General features: G+C 39.2%; 2 protein-coding genes across 4 annotated transcripts in view; both read right to left on the reverse strand.

The window, feature by feature from the left end:
• Positions 1 to 206: 206 nt before the first annotated feature.
• On the reverse strand, positions 207 to 7,148 carry LOC5508596 (polycomb group RING finger protein 5-B). Its single transcript, XM_048728832.1, has 9 exons — positions 6,992 to 7,148; positions 6,135 to 6,246; positions 3,331 to 3,433; positions 2,439 to 2,494; positions 2,054 to 2,137; positions 1,687 to 1,819; positions 1,446 to 1,572; positions 874 to 954; positions 207 to 267 (listed from the first exon to the last, which is right to left on the reverse strand). Exons 1-9 carry the CDS (start codon positions 7,007 to 7,009, stop codon positions 217 to 219), a joined length of 765 nt encoding a protein of 254 aa, XP_048584789.1. The 5' UTR covers positions 7,010 to 7,148; the 3' UTR covers positions 207 to 216.
• Positions 7,149 to 8,762: 1,614 nt separating this feature from the next.
• LOC5508582 (polycomb group RING finger protein 5-B) overlaps positions 8,763 to 20,454 on the reverse strand; it is a 28,873-nt gene continuing 17,181 nt past the window's right edge. For 2 of the 3 annotated variants that reach the window (XM_048728829.1, XM_048728830.1), the window contains 5 exons: positions 13,788 to 13,862; positions 11,976 to 12,096; positions 11,428 to 11,557; positions 9,855 to 9,941; positions 8,763 to 9,338 (listed from right to left, as the gene is read on the reverse strand). In XM_048728829.1, the coding sequence (XP_048584786.1) occupies positions 9,288 to 9,338; positions 9,855 to 9,941; positions 11,428 to 11,557; positions 11,976 to 12,096; positions 13,788 to 13,862 (464 nt within the window). In that variant the 3' untranslated portion in view covers positions 8,763 to 9,287. Of the gene's footprint in view, positions 9,339 to 9,854; positions 9,942 to 11,427; positions 11,558 to 11,975; positions 12,097 to 13,787; positions 13,863 to 18,013; positions 18,918 to 20,454 lie in introns of those variants that run through there. The other variant, XM_032377380.2, reaches the window with a different exon arrangement.

A 20,454-nucleotide genomic window follows, 5' to 3' on the forward strand; every position in this document is an offset into this window, starting at 1 on the left:
CCCTAGATTCAGATGATATTAATCCAGATCCCCTTAGTCTTTCACAGTCTTTCACACATCTTTTCAGTCTATGCGCTTTTTGAAAAAGCATTCACAAGAACGGTTTGTTCGATAATACATCTTATGTATCAAACTACTACTTAAGATCTGCTCTTTACATATTTGTATGTTTGTTTGTGTTTCTGTATGGTATGATTTTTTTATTCTTTGCTCGAGTCACGTGAAGTCTATCCGCGGTCTGTACTGCAGGCTCAAAATGCTTCCTTCCTGGAAAAAGACAAGGAATGGTGTCACGTGAGAGCAAATTCTCGCTTCTTAGAAACAAGTGTCACGCAAACATTTCCTTCTTGAAAAAAAAAATAAAATAATGGGAGGGGTGGTGGTGTGGGCGATTTTTTTTTTCGGAAGCCTCAAGTTTGCACATATTTTTTTCTTACAAAGCTACACAAAGCACCTGTGGGGGTAATATCGGCCTGTATATTTTTTCTTCTATATTTTGTTTCCTTGCGCGAGTTTTTAGTTTTTGCTTTTCGACCCCCTCCCTCCCTCCCTCCCTCCCTCCCTCCCTCCCTCCCTCCCTCCCTCCCTCCCTCCCTCCCTCCCTCCCTCCCTCCCTCCCTCCCTCCCTCCCTCCCTCCCTCCCTCCCTCCCTCCCTCCCTCCCTCCCTCCCTCCCTCCCTCCCTCCCTCCCTCCCTCCCTCCCTCCCTCCCTCCCTCCCTCCCTCCCTCCCTCCCTCCCTCCCTCCCTCCCTCCCTCCCTCCCTCCCTCCCTCCCTCCCTCCCTCCCTCCCTCCCTCCCTCCCTCCCTCCCTCCCTCCCACCCACCCACCCACCCACTCCCTATCCCTTTCCTACAGGACCGTCCCTAATTACCTTAACCCGCCATCTTGTCATGTAGACGAACTCCAGGGTGTGGTCCTTCCCCATGATCTCACCATTACACATCACCTCCACCTGAAAAAGCAACACAATAAACAACAAAAAATAAACAATAGAAGATCTGCAGAGATTGAATAAGAATCCCATGTGACGAGAGTCACAGCAGGAGATTCTCCCTTATTATTATATAGATAATATGATAAAATGTTATCATTTTATACTTTATTATATATTGTTATGAGGTGACGGATATCGTGGTGAATAGTAGTTCATTCCACGGAATGGTATGGAAAATTTGTTATCTATTATTATATAGTTTTTAAAGATAATATTAGATATTATCATATATTGTTATCTTTATATAAATATTAGATATATTGTTACTTGTATGTTGTTTTCTCATTCCCACGTGTAAGCTATCAACATGAATAAGATTGTCTGATTGTAATAATACGTAATAATACTAAATTATAAATAATTCCTAAGAAAACGTCCCTACTAGCCTTGGTGCTTAGTTTTCGGTACCAAAGCTTACATTACTCCATAGAATTTTAAAGCAGGGGTACCTGGTCAGCGGTTTTCAAGCTCAGCTTCAGCTTAAGATATTTCTTGACATGCGCAATGGTCATGCGCGATGAGCATTTGATAAACTTCCGGTTTAGTTGCTTTACGTTCTCTTCCGTGCTTGAGTCGCTGATGAAACAAATATATAACTAATGATTTATTTGGCTAGGGCTTCAAACAAATGAAAAGCCCTTTTGTACAAAGTGGTCTATTGGGGTCCCTATGGAGAATCCCGCATCTCACCCGCAGCATTCGAGGCACACGCCAATCTGCGGGTCGCTCCTGTGAAAGTCATCTTTCACGGGTTTCCTGTGCAAGGCACTGGTGTCGCCCTCGGTTTTAATGACCTTACATGGCGGCGATAGCGAATCTCTCCCTGTTAAAACATGATCACACAAGTATAAAGAAAATACAAGTAAAATTTATTTTATTGACATGATAACGACTGGGTAACTTTTTTAGAAAATTTTAAATTCAAGACCACAGCATCATAATGACTTAATAGACGCTGGAAAAAGCATGTAGCCAATACAATTCTATTTTGAGGAGGGGGTCATTTCAGAAGGGAAATGGGAGGTGCCATTATTTTTTTAAAGTGCGCCGTCTATACCTTTTGCTTCCTCGCCATCTGCACTCGGATTCGTTCGCTTTTTCGGACAACTTTCGTAAAATTCTTTCGTCCTTCTGATCTCGTCTGAAAAATTACGACAATATGGTAATGTTATTGACATGCGACTGCTGTCATGGCAACGGTAAATAGGAGAAGAAAAGCGAGTCAATCGCACACGTGCGTTACCATGGCATCCTCACAGGCGCGTGGTCAGAATTTGCCTTGTAAGGCGGGAAGAAAGTTACGCAGACAGATCTTTTATCTGAGATTAGACGGTCATCCGGGGGGTTGGGGCTAGGGGGTTGCCCTGCCCACTGTTAGGATGGCGTAGCGATTCGTTACCACTCCGCGACGCGATTAGTGGACATGGTTGATATAGTGTTACCTTCTTGTAGTCCGGGTACTAGTTTGTAGATTATGTCTTCCAGCGTCTTGTCTGATCTATACAGGGCAGAAGACGCGAGTAAAAAAACTATCATGGAATGGTTACGTGCATTATCGATCACGCAAACGCCACTTGCGATCACGCATACTCGATCTCTCACGATCACGTAAACGGCTCTCACGATCACGCACACGTCTATCACGATCTCGTACACGCCTTTCACGATCACGTACACGCCTTTCACGATCACGCCTCTAACGATTACGTAAACGCCTCTCACGATTTCGTACACGCCTTTCACGATTATGCACACGCCTCTCACCATCACGCACACCCCTCAAGATCACGCACACGCCTCTCACGATCACGCCTCTCACGATCACGCCTCTCACCATCACGCACACGCCTCTCAAGATCACGCACACGCCTCTCACGATCACGCACATGCCTTTCACCATCACGCACACACCTCTCACCATCACGCAAAAGCCTCTCATTATCACGCCTCTCACCATCACGTACATGGCTCTCACGATCACGTACACGCCTCTAAAGATCACGCACACGCCTCTAAAGATCACGCACACGCCTCTAAAGATCACGCCTCTCACGATCAAGCACACACCTCTCATGGTAATGTACACACGTTTTACGGTCACACCATCACGATCACGCAAATTACTTGTCATGGTTACCTCGCGGTTAGGCATATCTCGGCATTTCTCTTACGATAATGAACGTGGCCGTGAATGCTCGTTCTCGTAATGTATTGCTCTGTTATCGTCACGCTCTTACCACGGTCACGACTTCTCTCGTCGCCACCTTATCACGGTGACGCTAAGTTTTGTCATGTAACGCTTAACTAACGATAACGTCACGTCATGTCACGAACCTCAGCATTTCGAGAGGATTTGTCTCGTGGATAAGAATGTTGCACGTTGGACACAGGTTGACCTCGCCGTCTTGAAACCTCAGGATGATGCAACTTCGGCAAACTAAAAAAAATATATATATATAAATAAGTAAACAGAAAAAAAAAAAACAAATAAAAAAAGCAAAAGAACACAAGATAAGGCTGGGATGGGACGTGTTAAAACATTGACTTTGGATTGGTTAATTATTCTATAAATGAACAAACTACTCAAGTGTGTTCTTTTCCTGACTAGATTGAAAGCCGTACTTATCCTGATTAATTTACGAGTGAGGCCGCCGCCAAAACAAGATAAGAAACAACGAATGCCCGAAAGGGCAGGGGGCCAGGTCGACTTGATAGGGATGCTCGTCGTATTTTTTAGGGGTCGAAATTGGGCCTCAGGTATTTTTAGGGGGGGGTATCCGAGAAAAGAAAGAGGCTTTTCTCTTAGAAATGGTATTTTTAAGGCTCCTGAGGTATTGTTTAGGGTAGCAATTTTTGGTGGTGCGGGTATTTTTTAGGGGTATTTTTCAAATTTCCGACGAGCATCCCTATCATTTTTACAGTGTTTTGTCTAGCCTGTATTTTTGTTTTGTCTAACGGTTATTTTTTGTCCGGCTAAATCCTATTAAAACCTAGAAATCCTCTCCAAATTCGCTAAAATTTGCTTGTTATGCATGTGGAGAGCTTTTGGCGGCGCGCCAATTTTTAACTCGTGAATTCCTTGTAAAGCTCGTGCGAGTTATTGTTGGACTTCTGTGTCACTCGATCGATAATCCGTAAATGTTTTGTGGTCTTTCTGTTCTCTTTCTCAAAACAGCAATACTCGGATCACCGAGTAGGTGAAAGTAGGCAAAAAAAATAAGGAAAATGCTAGAAGTTTTTTTCTCTTTCTCTTTGTTTTAGCACGTAACTTGCCAATTCGCGTCTCTGGGTTTTCGCGTTATTCGTTTGAATTTATGCTAAAAACGCGAGTAGCCGAAACTGCGACAAAGGAAACCAAGTATCACGAGGGAAAAAACCTTTGTTAGCAGAGTGAGAAGAGAAAGTCTGTGTTGGCAGGGTGAAAGGAATTGGTAGATTTTCGCATCGAAATATCCCAATTAAAACTTAAATCGTATTAATTTTAGTCATTATCAATTTAGCAAACACACGGTTATCCCAATGATTTGGTCATCTGTTTTTTTTCTGCAGTGCCCTGGGTTCGGTTTTAGGGTTCGGCTTGATCTCCACTGTTTCCATAGAGCTTATTGACGTTCTGTTAGAATGAGCACGGCAGAGACGAGATGAGTGGTTATCTAAGTGTATTTGACATCAGTCCTCAGGGCCTCGTTAGTGCAATCGCCCCAGGCAAAATATCGCTTTACTAGCAAGATTTCGTATGAAACTTTTAAGTTTATTAAATAAACACATTATTATCCGATACTATACAAGGAAATCGAATCATCCAGGTTTATTTTTCATTGTAACGCTAAATGTGCCAAACGGCACAAACATTGTGATTTCGAACTGACCTCCCCCCAAAAAATCGAGAAATGAAAAATGAAAAAAAAATGTTGAATTTTTATGCAAAAATTACCACCTTATATTGATGTCAGTCCATAAACACGACCTTGCTTAGTGCTCAGGTATACCAGTCCATAAACATTCTTCACTTAGTAGTAATGGCGTGAAGAGGTATACCAGCCCATAAACTTTCTTCACTCAGTAGTAATGGCGTGAAGAGGTATACCAGCCCATAAACTTTCTTCACTCAGTAGTAATGGCGTGAAGAGGTATACCAGCCCATAAACTTTCTTCACTCAGTATAGTAATGGCGTGCCGTGGTATACCAGTATATAAATTTCATTCGTTCTGTGTAGTAATGGAATGCCTGATTATTTCTCTCTCGCTTAGACTAGTATTATGGCGTGCAGTGATATATAGGCCATAAACACGAGTTGCGAGGAGTGATGTAATCCTAATCCGCGGTGACGTTGACACGCTACGGAAGTATTGACATGCCGTATTTACACTCGTACTTAACAGCTGTCAAGCCACGCACTGTGGCCGAATTCACGCTTATATCAAACTAGATCAAACGTGAGAAGCAGAGACAGATTGTAGCTTATACCTCCCGAGCGATCCGTACGCATAATCCGAGTTTAACGTTTAAAGATGCTACAGATCTGGTTTTTAATAGCGCGTGTTTTCATTGGTTTCTATGCGTGAGGTCTGGTTATATCGTTTTGTGTGACCCAACGGGATTCGTTTAAGTTCTCCTAGTAACGTCAGCAAATTTAGAATTAAATTTACTCGCACTGTGTAAAGAGAAATGGCAATGTTTAATAAATCAGGCCGCAATCGCGAAAATTTCCCCTGGTAATATATTCTGAAAGACATTTTCGGAGTGTTAAATTTCTCAATTGTCACTGTAATTGCTTTTAATCATATCCAACTGTTGTATCTAATAACATTACTTCCAAAAGCGTCAAAAGTGTTCCTGCTTATGAATTATTCGATGGCAAGGAAAACAGGACAGACATGTGTTCCTAATATTCCCGGGAAAATAATCGTCAAGGAACACGTTGAAATATCATTATTGTTAAACTCTTCCTTAGAAGCCGAATTATTTAAATGATCGATGGAGCTTGAATCGCTTGATGATGATAAAATTATAATGGTGATATGAATAGTGCGCAATGAACGCTAGGAGCAGCTGCTCGGTGGCTGCTACATGTGTAATACACTCACCTTTAGTACAGCCTGCACCACATATGAAGAGACCTAACCTAAGGACTTACATGTATGTAGACACTCTGTGATCGTCGTGGGCTTTATGAGATATCCTCTGCAAAGACCGCAAGTAATATGCGGATTTAATTCACGGAGCTGCAGCTTTCTTTCCCGGTTTGACTAGGACATTACACAAACCAAATATTAAATTGGGATCAAACAAGAACCCTTATGAAATGTCGAAGCGCTTTTTCGCTTTCGACTTCTTGTCTCTGTTAAGATGATTTGTAGCGTTAAATGTTCAAACTGTAATTTTGTGTAATGACTTGGTATTATTCCTTGTGCTAGCTAAACAGTCAACCTGTTTACTACAATTTCAAGAAGTAAAAAAGTCGTCTTTGATTAACTCCATTGCTAGGCAAAGAGACTCGACACTTCTCTAGAGAAGAAATAACAGCACTGTTTATTATTCCTTGTGTTGGTGAAGAAAGCGATAAGCTAGGTCACAAAACCGTTCATTTTGTGTAGTGTTGGTTAAAGTCGACTAGGAGATGTTGGGAAACACGTCACTGGGAAATCAATTATGATTATCTATTGCTGTTTCATAAATCTGATATATTAGTGTTAGATCCAGTTCGGGTTTCGAGTTTAGCTGATATCAGCGTTGATAACAGTTCTCTATGCGCGCTGTGTTTCTCGTATGGGAGGCTTAAGTGCACCCTTCACTTCCATCTTAGTTTCCTCAGCTGGTCAATTTCCATTTTCCCAATTCCAATAGGATAATGGACTCTTAAAAGACCTCCAAATGATTTCCTTTTCAATGTTCATAACCTTACTAGCTTGTTAGGGTAAAGAAGCGACAATTTATCTCGCTTTCGTGCCCGTTGGGATCGTGTGAATGGCGATGACGGTTATACTCACATACCTGAAGAATTGCCATCATGTATCCAAGCACTTGGCGGCTGATTTGCTCTGCTGTTCGCCTCACAACACGCACCACTAGACTGGTTATCTATGACCCGCGGTTAACTTTATTAGCGCAAGGCCCCGGATTCTATTCTTTGGGCTTATTGGTCGACGGCGCTGGTATGTTATGAACAGATATGTCGCCGGATATGTGGCGATTAGCGCAAAGCACCCCTTAACCTGCTCTTATGGTGTTTAGACTGTCTTGCTAACCGCAGACAGGCCAGAGAACAAACTAACACTGTACAAACCAACGCGCTAACTAAATTCCACTCTAGTGGAACCAGTATTTTCCAGTCGAGGTTCTGATCTTTTTGGTTTTCTTTATTCGTTGTCATGAATATTTCATTTGTTATAGGGCAGGTGGACGTTGTGAAAATCAGAATTAAACCTGAAACCCCAAGTCCAAGTCTTCACTCGAGTCTTTGTCAAGAACGAAAGGCATTTTCCTAGGGCCAAGTTCAGGAAAATTGTGACTTTGAATAAATGATGCCGGTTGATATTGTCAATATTTAGCAAACTATAATGAATAGTGCATAGCGAATAGCACAACTTCCCCTTTCTGCACCTGCCGCATTCTCTAATTACACTGTTTGTAGAATAAAAACGTTACTTTCGCATAATTACAGAAGCTATGCAAACTAATTTAAACGTATAATACCAAAGTTTTTATAAAAGCAATACTCAAGATAAGATAAGCCATGGTGTTTTGATATATGAAAACTTTGACTAGGTATCCACGAAATGTTTCTGGTAACGCGAAAACATATCTTCTTGTTCTTAGAAAAAGTTTTATAAAACACACATTAGTGCTTAAAATAGACTAATTAAAGTTTTTGTTATTTGGTGTGAATAACTATTAAGCGACTGACACATTTGTTTTTTGTAGATCTCAAGATTTATGACATTTGTGAGTGTCACTGAATGATAAAAAAGCCCATTGAAAAGTTTTTAACCATAAAAGCATTTGCATTTGAAAGTAATATTAAGTGATATAATTTTACTTTCTGGCTAACTATTTAGTCAACTTGAACCTGTCTAAAAAAAAATCTTCTGCGTACCTTTGTTCGATTTGGCCTCTTTCTCTAAGTTCTAAGAAAAGGACACGAAAACGTGAGATGCTGTTTGCTCAAGTAGAGACATAAACTCAGGTTAGTGTAGTCTAGTATAATAAAAGGAGAACTCAGTCAGTATTATTTCTATATTAGACTCTCCTTTCCTTTTAACGAACAAAATACCAAACATTCAAAAACATAGCTTCATACAACCAAGGGTCAGTAAAGTACAAGAGAATTTCGATAGATCGGAGCCGTTTTCCTAATAAATTACTCAGGTGTTTCATTTTACCAAAGATGAGAAAAAAAAGTCGTTCAAATAGACATTTTCTATAGATCGGATGCATTTTTCTAATAAATGACTCCATGACTTAATGCCGGCTAATTGAGCCTCTATGCGAAGACGACATTAGACCTGGATGACTAACAGTGCGTGCAATAGATGCAACTTCGTATATCAATGGAACGTCTATCTTGTAGTGTAATGCATGACGGATAATAGAGCTCTTATCGGGAGCAATTTTTATTAGGATTTAGGTATGACTAGAAGTGCGAGCAATTGGTTCATGAGCAATTTGTCTTCATGTTGCGGGGTGTTGGAAGATGTTGAATGATGTAGTGTGGTTTCGTCATGTGTTGTTTGTTTTGTCTATCTGTTAATGACAGTAAACACTATTGTTAAAAACTCCTTTATTTATACTCTGATATTTACAACATATATACAATAAACACTTTGCTAGAATTCTAATATGTACAATATCGTATCATTTGGTGGTGGTTTGTATTTGATATTTGGAAACTTTGTTTCCTACGTTTAAGAACAACGCAACGACGATACACTAGGACCATTAAATGGAATTTTCAACAGGTGGTACCATTTAGTGACAACATTTGGTTATCAAAAATAAAATCTGAAACTTTTAACGATTTGCTATGCAATATACAAATGCCATAGGTCTGTTTATCGTCTGTGTTCGGTTGCCACTAGGTGCGCGAATGTTACTGTTTTGACGAGTAAGAAAAAATAACAAAATGCTGATTGGATTTAAATATGCGCGCGGTTAAAATACGCGTAATTGTGGATTTAAATATGCGCGCGGTTAAAATACGCGTAATTGTGCCTCCATTTCGCGTTCTAGAGTTTGTGACAGGCGAGACAACAGCAGTAATTCTTGGAATTCCTTGGGAACTTGTATCCATTTAAGAGAAGTCTAGCTTTGGCCGATATTGAAGAGTGAGGATGGAATGATCCTGTAGAGTAAATGAGACAAATTGGCTCCTCGATTTTATCGAGAAAGAAAGACTACCCATGAGGCCTATCGGTGCACGTACCTCGTAAACGTTTACCTATCCAGGCCTAGCTCATGTCATTGAGCGAGATGACGTATATAAGTCGTTATGGTTGCTAAGGTTACGTTATGGTTGCTAAGGCCCCTCACGTATCGGCTAGATGATTTACAAACTGTTGTTACTCAAAACTAGAGAACGAACCACAACAACCACATGTCCAATGATTTCCCAAAAGTCCTATAATTTTGCAGCATATATCCAGTTTACAAGGATTCCATGCTAGAAAACATAGTTAAAAACCTAACCGATGACATCATCGATTCACCATGACAACAAGGAGACGTCATATTGCTTGTAGTAAATGGGAACACATAAAAAGGCAAATTCATTGCTAGCTTGTTGGAAAGAAAGATGTTCGATGTGTTCTAAGGGAGGGGAGGGGGGGGGGGGTGAAGTGAGGACAATAATCATTGTTACCTTTGCCTTAACCCGCCATCTTGTCATGTAGACGAACTCGAGTGTGTGGTCCTTTCCCATGATCTCACCGTTACACATCACCTCCACCTGAAAAAAAAAACGGCGGAAAATCAGATTTAAATACTCAGTTACCTCATTTACTAGCACTGCAAAGCAGGTTGTTGTATCTGCACTTAACCTACACATGGTTTATAACTGGTCTGTCTTGATCTATATCAGGTCTGTATCTGGTCTGTATCTGGTCTGTATCTAGTCTGTACCTGGTCTGTACCTGGTCTGTACCTGGTCTGTATCTGGTCTGTACCTGGTCTGTACCTGGTCTGTATCTGGTCTGTACCTGGTCTGTACCTGGTCTGTATACGGTCTGTATCTGGTCTGTACCTGGTCTGTATCTGGTCTGTACCTGATCTGTATCTGGTCTGTACCTGGTCTGTATCTAGTCTGTACCTGGTCTGTACCTGGTCTGTACCTGGTCTGTATCTAGTCTGTACCTGGTCTGTATCTAGTCTGTACCTGGTCTGTATCTAGTCTGTACCTGGTCTGTATACGGTCTGTATCTAGTCTGTACCTGGTCTGTATCTAGTCTGTACCTGGTCTGTATCTGGTCTGTATCTGGTCTGTACCTGGTCTGTACCTGGTCTGTACCTGGTCTGTATCTGGTCTGTATCTGGTCTGTATACGGTCTGTATCTGGTCTGTACCTGGTGTGTATCTGGTCTGTACCTGATCTGTATCTGGTCTGTACCTGGTCTGTATCTAGTCTGTACCTGGTCTGTATCTAGTCTGTACCTGGTCTGTATCTAGTCTGTACCTGGTCTTGTACCTGGTCTGTATCTGGTCTTGTACCTGGTCTGTATCTGGTCTTGTACCTGGTCTGTATACGGTCTGTACCTGGTCTGTATCTGGTCTTGTACCTGGTCTGTATACGGTCTGTATCTGGTCTAAACCTGGTCTGTACCTGGTCTGTATCTAGTCTGTACCTGGTCTGTATCTGGTCTGTACCTGGTCTGTACCTGGTCTGTACCTGGTCTGTACCTGGTCTGTACCTGGTCTGTACCTGGTCTGTACCTTGTCTGTACCTTGTCTGTACCTGGTCTGTACCTGGTCTGTACCTGGTCTGTACCTTGTCTGTACCTGGTCTGTACCTTGTCTGTACCTGGTCTGTTTTTGTCTGTACCTGGTCTGTATCTGGTATGTACCTGGTCTGTACCTGGTCTGTACCTGGTCTGTACCTGGTCTGTATCTGGTCTGTACCTGGCTGTATACGGTCTGTATCTGGTCTGTACCTTGTCTGTACCTGGTCTGTTTTTGTCTGTACCTGATCTGTATCTGGTATGTACCTGGTCTGTATCTTGTCTGTACCTGGTCTGTATACGGTCTGTACCTGGTCTGTATCTTGTCTGCACCTGGTCTGTACCTGGTCTGTATCTGGTCTGTACCTTGTCTGTATCTGGTCTGTATCTGGTCTTACTTGCTCTATTAATGATAGTAGGTGCTCTGTCCCCGGATTAAGCCGTGCATAGTCTGTCTAGTTTAGTCTATAGATATCTAGTCTGTGAATGTGATAACCGCACCTGATCTGTTGCACTTAGGTTTAATTTCAGCTTGAGGTACTTCTTGACGTGTCCTATGGTCATACGAGAGGAGCACCGTATGTATCTTCGCACCAATTCCCTCACGGGCGAGTCTTTCTCAGTCTCAACACTGAAACAAGTGTCCACACTGTAAACGCAAGGGCCTTACGTACCGTAAAAAAAAAAAAAACAGTGTGCGGGCGCAGCAACAGGGCGCTTATAGGATCAATCACGCCGCCATTTTATGCTCCCCCTATATGTCGAGTCACAAAGCATCCATCCCCATCGGCCAAGTCAAGCGAGTAGCCAAAATAATTTCAATCGAATATCGTCAATAATGTATCAGACCTCTTTGTAGATTGTTATATTGAAGTTTTCTTGCGAATAAATCATTGTATTTTCAGTATAAAAAAAAAACAATAAGTTGATCGACATTCGATATTTTCACCAATTCTTACTATGTACTCCACCTCTCATTGACCAGTCCCACCATATTTCTCCCCGTCTCTCACCATATACTTGCCAATTCACAGTTTTAGTTGACCTACCCAATTTTAAGATAATTCAGGCACACGTTTATTTGAGGGTCGTCTCTGTGGTAATTTTCCTTTCCTTCCTTGATGTCCTTGCCTATGCGACTTCGCTTCCTCGGTGGCTCTTCACCGTTTTCTGAAACAAGTTAGAAAATAAACAAAACTAACAACAGTAACTTTTCGTTGACGTCTAAGTGGTTGCTGATGCGTGCACGCGTTGTTTATTGCTTTGCGCATTTAATGTCGAATACCTTGTATCGCGACCCGCGTTTTCAAAACACATTTTTTTTGGTTTTCTGTTCCGTCAGTAAAACCATTCTGAGCCAATAAGAGTCTCGCTTTGTGCACTTCCCTGGCTTTCCTCGCTTTCCTCTGGACAAAAACCAGACAGTGTCGCGACAGAAAGCAAGGCAACTGCAAAAGGAATAATTTTACTGGGGGAACAGAAAATCCAAAAAGACAAAAACAAATCGATGCCTTGAAAATGTGGCGTCGCGATACAACGGATTCGACAGTAATACAATTTAGGCCGAAGTTAAAACCGAGATCCCCTGGAAGGCAATCATGATCCAGCACGCTCCGCGGTCTCGTCTCGATGACCCGACGTACAAACGGAGACTGCCGCAAAATACGGGGCCATATTATGCGCTACCTGGTGATGGTCGTAGTCTGCGTAGCCATGGAAACCCCGCGTGCGCAGCACTGCGTTGGGGGCGTTGATGAGTGCTATAAAAGTCTCCCCAGAATCAGTTTCAAAAGCACCATCAAGGAATTATTGATCTCTTCGTACTAAATCGAGATTACTATTTGCTCTTGTGTTTTTGTTTATGTGTTTGCCAATTTGCTTGTATTGTGTTATTAGTTTGCTCTGTCTTTTCGATCTGTGTCTTGCGGTAATACCCCTATTAACAAGTCTTGCGCTACCTAGCCTAGATTAGCTCTCAAAGTTATTTCTAGGTAGCGCTATGCCTTATGCAAGTTCCGTATCTCTGTATTTTTAACTTACTGTACTCCTGAATGACATAATAAACTTCTATGTTGTTGTTGTTGGGGGACCCCACCTACTGACATAGAACTTAATGCCAGCCCGCCGTTAGTCGATGGGTTTATTGTCATAATTTCGCTGGCGCCTGTGTGTAGTTTGATGACGTCCCCGTGTTGTTTATTGGTATGCGCGTAATGCTTGATTAAGTGCGTGTGTTATTTGTTGACGTCTCCGTATTGTTTACTGACGTATCCGTGTTGTTTACTGACGTCTCCGTGTTTACTGACGTCTCCGTGTTGTTTACCTACGTTTCCGTTTTGCTTACTGACGTCTTCGTGTTGTTTACCTACGTTTCCGTTTTGTTTGCTGACGTCTTAGTGTTGTTTACTGACGTCTCCGTGTTTACTGACGTCTTCGTGTTGTTTACTGACGTCTCTGTTTTGTTTGCTGACGTCTTTGTGTTGTTTACTGAAGTTTCCGTATTGTTTGTTGACGTTTTTGTGTTGTTTGCTGACGTGTTTGTGTTGTTTACTGAAGTTTCCGTATTGTTTGTTGACGTTTCTGTTGTTTGCTAACGTCTTTGTGTGGTTTACTGAAGTTTCCGTATTGTTTGTTGACGTTTTTGTGTTGTTTGCTGACGTGTTTGTGTTGTTTACTGAAGTTTCCGTATTGTTTGTTGACGTTTCTGTGTTGTTTGCTGACGTGTTTGTGTTGTTTACTGAAGTTTCCGTATTGTTTGTTGACGTTTCTGTGTTGTTTACTGACGTCTCCGTGTTGTTTACTGACGTTTCCGTTTTGTTTGTTTACGTGCGCGAGTAGTTGTTTGTTAAAATTCGTTTTACCTTTGTGTCGGAGCAAGTGGCTGCCTGTCTTTGTGCTTGGTGTTCTGGAAAACTTGTTTTCCCGCTCTTTTTCATCTACAGCCAAAAATCAATAAATCACTCATGAATATTACCAACGAAAACTAACAGAGCCTGTGTTAGCCGCTATTTTTGTGTGAAAGTGAAAGCGTGAGAAAACATCCATTTATTTGGGGAGCTTTAGCGTTTTTTTTTATTGAAGTCAGTAATAGATCAATAAAGTATCCTTTCTCTGAGCCTTTGGGGCCGTCTCGGTAGGCGCCACCCGGAAATGCATTGCTATGTCATAGTTACAGGAGCTTAACGGACTTATGAAGTGGAACTTCAAATCTTTACAGTTCGGCCAGGGAAATTTCATATTTAAACGACAAAAAAAAAACTTTCGAAAGGGATTCCCTTTATAGTACACACGTGCTATGATTGAGCATCAAATGTTTTGTTTTTCGTAAACGCTGAGTAGCCTCTTATATGATGATAATGAGGGGCATTAAGGTTCCCCATCCAAGTTTCAGTTTCAGTTTATTTATTTCGCCACACTGTTCAAATAAGCTGCATTATACATAATTTTCTAAAATAATACTAGGTGGCGGGGAAGACCATAAAAAGCCAAAGGCTTATACGAGATGGTCATCCCCGTCTGCTCTTAATAGCTTAATATTTCTAAAAGTTCATGGCGTCTACTCAATATTGAAATATGTAATTATATATAAAAAAATACACACACACAGCTAGGGGCACAAATACAATAGAAAAAAAAGGGAGTTGAAACAAAAACGAGAAAAAATAATAATTAAGCAGCAACTAAAAACAATTTAAGCCGAGTAACAAAAGAAGAATACGAGGAAGCAGTTTGAATAGATTTGTCCAGGGAGTTGAAGAATTTTGGTCCTTGAAAACGTACGCCAAATTTTCTTACATTTGTTCTACACTTAGGAATATGAAAGAGTGATGCGCTTCTGGTATAATTATGAATTTGACTATTTAGATAAAACATACTGTTAAAAGATATCGACAAAAGACCGAATTTGAATTGAAACATTAACTTACCAATATGCAATAAATAAATACAGTCAAATTTAATAATTTTAAGATCTTTGAATAAAGGGTCAGTGTGATCAAGAAATGACTTTCCAGAAATAACTCGCACCACTCTTTTTTGAAGCTTACGGATGCGATCGAGATTTGTATGGTACGTTGAACCCCAAACACTAACACAATAATCAAAATATGGATAGACAAGCGAGTAATACAGCGTAAGAAGGGAACGTTTGGGAAGGCAGAAGCTTGCTTTTAATATGATGCCAATGGCTTTAGAGGCTTTTCTAGCAACATTTGAAATATGCGGAATCCAAGTGAGGTGTTCGTCAATGACCACACCAAGGAAAACAGTTTCATTAACGCGTGAAATATCATGACAGCCAATGGACACCTTAATCACATCAAGCGTTTGCCTTTTTTGTTTCGGCCTAAATATCATGAAATTAGATTTTTTTATGTTTATAGATAACTTATTAGCTAGGAACCAATCCGTGAGTTTTCCTAATTCTTCATTAACAATAGCAACCAGAGTATTTAGGACTTTATGAGAAAAAAATAAATTGGTATCATCAGCAAACAAAATCAAATCTAAGGCGTTCGATACGTTACAAAGATCATTAATATAAATAAGGAAAAGCAATGGGCCCAGAACGGACTGTGGCACACCACAATTGACGTACTTACGGGATGAGAAATGGCCACTATAATCAACAAACTGTTGCCTCTCTGAGAGGTAACTTTCAAACCACTTCAAAGGAATTCCACGAATTCCATAATGCTGAAGTTTTTCTAATAAAATATAATGATTAACTGTGTCGAAAGCCTTAGAAAGATCAATAAATACACCTATGGTATATTCCCTGTTATCAATAGCAGCTGACAATTTATCATAAAGTTGTAAAAGAGCCAGCGCAGTTGAATGATGTTTGGGGAAGCCATATTGATTATCAAAAAGAATATTGTTTTTTCAATTCAAAACTGGTAAAATAGAGACAGGTCTGTAATTAACGAAGATCATCTGATCACCAGATGAGTGGAAAGAGGAACTACACGGGCTATTTTTAAACCATTGGGAGCCATGCCATGTTCAAGAGAAAGATTAATAACATGAGACAGAGGCATCGAAATTAAGTCAAAGGTGTTTTTTTACAACATCCATATTAACGCCATCATGTCCCGCGGCAGTGCCCGAGCGTAAACTATTGCAAATATCAGCAATCTCCTGGTGGTTAGTGTTTTCAAAAAATACAGAGTTGGTAGGACTAATTCTCAAGAAATTAGTATGCGACAATAAAGACTGAGGTAGCTTAGCAGCTAAGGAAGGACCAATATTGGTAAAATAATCGAAAAAATTATCAGCAATTTTTTTAGGATCGCAAATTTCCTCACTATTTACCATGAATGTAGAAGGTAGGCGAGATGCAGGGGTTTTACGGTTAATCACTTCATTTAATATTTGCCAAGTACGCTTAACATTATCCTTATATTGAAGAAGTTTACTCTCATAATAATTGCGCTTAGCAATCCTTAGCAAATGATTGAGTTTATTCCTAAATGTCTTATAACAACGCTCCCTGGTTGGATTAGGACAAGAAAGATATCGTTTATAAAGCTTGCTTTTCTTCTTAATTGATTTTAAAAGGCCTTTTGTCAACCAAGGTTTCCTAAAACACATTTTCTCCGCCTTTCTTTTTTTGAGTGGGAAACACGTATTGTATAAAGAGGTAAATTGTTTTAAAAACAATTCATAAGCAACGCAAGGATTGTTACTCTCTGACACAAGATTCAAATCACACTGTTGAAGTTCCAATCTAAATTTTTCCATATTAGAGGAATTTTTCTCACGATAGGTAATCCGAGACTTTTTAGAAACACAATTAAGGTCCTCTGAAAGAATGGAAAAAGCAGGTAGAGGATCTGAAATATATGAGAACAACAACCCACTATCGCAACAACTGTCCAAGTTGTCTATGAATATATTGTCTAACAAAGTGGCGGTATGCGATGTTATCCTAGACGGTCGCGTAATCAATGGGAAAACATTTTTGAATACATAATATCAAGAAATTCCGCAGTTAGCCTATGACAATGATGCTTCATTAAATCTAAATTCCAGTCTGCCATAAGTACGCAGGATTTGTTATTCTTAGAGTTTCCATAAGCAATTGATCTAATTCATTGCAAAAATCACTAACATTATTTTCAGGTGGTCTATAGATCACACCAACTAGGATATTTTTTTGGCCATTACGAATAATCTCCACAAATAGAGATTCTGCGCTCTTGTTGGAAAAACACAAGTCAGGTCGGCATTTGTAAACAAAGTCTTGACGCAAATACAAACCAACGCCTCCTCCTGTTTTTCCCTTACGGAAGTTATGAATGTAATTATAACCATCAATATTGCAAGCATGATCAGACTCTTTCAACCAAGTTTCACTAATTCCCATCATGAAAAAATTGAGCTCCAGAGTTGAAAGTAAATTAGTAAATTTATCGAAATTCTTGGAAAGACTTCGAGTGTTTACATGTAGCACAGACAAGTGCTTTTCCGTGTAACACTTTTGAGCAGTCAAATCATTAAAATTATCTTCCACATAATATTCACACTTATAGGATTTATAGAAATTAGAATCAGGATCATTATCAACACACAGTCTTAGGTTCTGATTTTCAGTGAGTAATGGATTGAATTTCAGACTCTGTAGACGATCTAGATCAAATCTTTCGCCCCATGACAGGTTCTCCAATAGGGTTCTGGATTCCGGATCCTAGTGTGTGGATTCCGGATTCCATGTGGGTTTTTTCTCGTGGATTCCGGATTCCAGCAGCATGGATTCCGGATTCCATATCTCATTTTTTCATGGATTCCGGATTCCATATCTCATTTTTTCATGGATTCCGGATTCCATATCTCATTTTTTCATGGATTCCGGATCCCATATCTCATTTTTTCATGGATTCCGGATTCCGGATTCCGGATTCCGGATTACCTGTCATGGGGCGAAATCTTATGCGACCATGTTGAAGCTCGTAGAGCTCAAGCCGAAATTCGTCATCGTCAAGATGACTAAAAGGAAAGAAATTGCATAGGTTTTTATTCATCTACATATCAGGCTTCCTTTTATCTCTAATGACTAAACGATCTAGCACGAAGTAGACCAGCTTACCAGCACTTCTAGCTTCTTTCATCTTGTCGATTTGGCCTTCCCGCTTTTTCAGTGTCGCTAGGGCCAAATCTTCAGCTACTATGTATAAACCCTTTGGCTTGGTTTTCCTTGCACCTCTAAGAACTGCCTCGCGCTGTTTCCAGTCGTAAAGCTTGCAGACAATCGTCCTTGGCTGATCTCGACTAGCATCACGTCCTCCATCCCTTCTTCTCGGCCCGGGGCGCCTCTCAACTCTTGCGCCCTCTCGATTTCGATCCAACGCTTGCTTGATATTCTCCTTGACCTTGGCCTCGACGTCATCCCAACTTTCAGGAGACTCTGGAATACCAGATACCCTGATGTTGTTCCTGCGTGATTGGTTTTCCAGGTACTCGAGCGAGTTTTGTACTCGACTAATCTCAACCCCGGCCTCTTGAAGTTTCGCCTTGATCTTCGCCGTGATCGGTTTCAGATCAAGCATCTCCTTTTGAGAATATTCAACACTAGTCTTCAGATCGCTGACAGTGCTTGCCAGAGTATCGACCCTTTCACTAAGCTTGCTCACTTCAGATTCGAATAACGACCGTAGCATAGATTCTTGTGCGGAGAACAAGTTCTTTACCGCCGCCATTGTGACGACTTCATCTTCATCGTCTCTGCCAACTGCACCTTCAATCTCCATCGTATGTTGTTTTTTTCTTTTTTGGTCTCCCCGGCATTTAGAATACACAAACGTACAACGAGTGAAGCAAATAAATGTTGAAATCGACGTGCTCTACATGAGCTAAATTCAAATTACTCTCGGAGCACAAACGCCATGACCTCTTCTCTACTCCAAGACCCAGCGATAAAAGCGATGAAAAACATCGCGAGTTTCAAACTGGCCGCCATGTCGGGCGCTAATATTAATATTAATATTATTATTATTATTATTATTATTATTATTATTATTATTATTATTATTATTATTATTATTATTATTATTATTATTATTATTATTATTATTATTATTATTATTATTATTATTATTATTATTATTATTATTATTATTATTATTATTATTATTATTATTATTATTATTATTATTATTATTATTATTATTATTATTATTATTATTATTATTATTATTATTATTATTATTATTATTATTATTATTATTATTATTATTATTATTATTATTATTATTATTATTATTATTATTATTATTATTATTATTATTATTATTATTATTATTATTATTATTATTATTATTATTATTATTATTATTATTATTATTATTATTATTATTATTATTATTATTATTATTATTATTATTATTATTATTATTATTATTATTATTATTATTATTATTATTATTATTATTATTATTATTATTATTATTATTATTATTATTATTATTATTATTATTATTATTATTATTATTATTATTATTATTATTATTATTATTATTATTATTATTATTATTATTATTATTATTATTATTATTATTATTATTATTATTATTATTATTATTATTATTATTATTATTATTATTACTATTATTACTATTATTACTATTATTACTATTATTACTATTATTATTATTATTATTATTATTATTATTATTATTGCTATTGCTATTGCTATTGCTATTGCTATTGCTATTGTTATTGTTATTGTTATTGTTATTGTTATTATTATTATTATTATTATTATTGTTATTGTTATTATTATTATTATTATTATTATATCATCACATCATCATCATCATCATCATTATCATTATCATTATCATTATTTTAAATTTGGATTTGAAATCAAAGCGATGCTTGTATCATGGGTGAACAAAACGCCCCGTTTGAATAAATTTAAGATTATAGACAACCAAGACAAAGCGTTAAAAAAGTTAGGCAATGAGTATGCAACAACCATAGATTTTACTAAAACTTAGGAGGTTTCCGTCATGTAAATGCAAAGCTCTTATGGTGTTGCATTGTAAACTTGTAAACTCACACTTGACCTTTGTCTTTGCCCCCCCCCCCCTGACTGATGTGTGCATTTCCAACACGCTCTCGATTTGCATACCGCTGGTGTGGCGTGAAATCGACAACCCCCGCCACCACGAAAACACAACCCGAGATAGTCCCTCACTTTAAAAAAATTCCCCTGCCCCAAAAAAGCACTTCTATGTAGTCTAGTCGATCATAGAAGTTGTTTAAAGGACCGGATTTTATCGTTGACAAATATCTCTAAAATTCCACGGTTGATTGTTAAAATATTGGGGAAAATGTGTTTTTATCAGTTTCGCGGAAAGACCTTCTAAACTGGTAGTGTTATTCAAAATGTTACAACTTTCTTTCTACTGAACATAGCCAAACCAAATTTGACATGAGTTATCGTACACAATTGGCGGTTGTATTTGCAAAAACTCGGGTAATAAAGGCTAACATAAACGCTTTTCGAACGGACTGAACTTCGCCGTC

The sequence above is a fragment of the Nematostella vectensis genome, chromosome 6 (assembly GCF_932526225.1).
Source record: "Nematostella vectensis chromosome 6, jaNemVect1.1, whole genome shotgun sequence".
NCBI lineage: Eukaryota > Metazoa > Cnidaria > Anthozoa > Actiniaria > Edwardsiidae > Nematostella > Nematostella vectensis.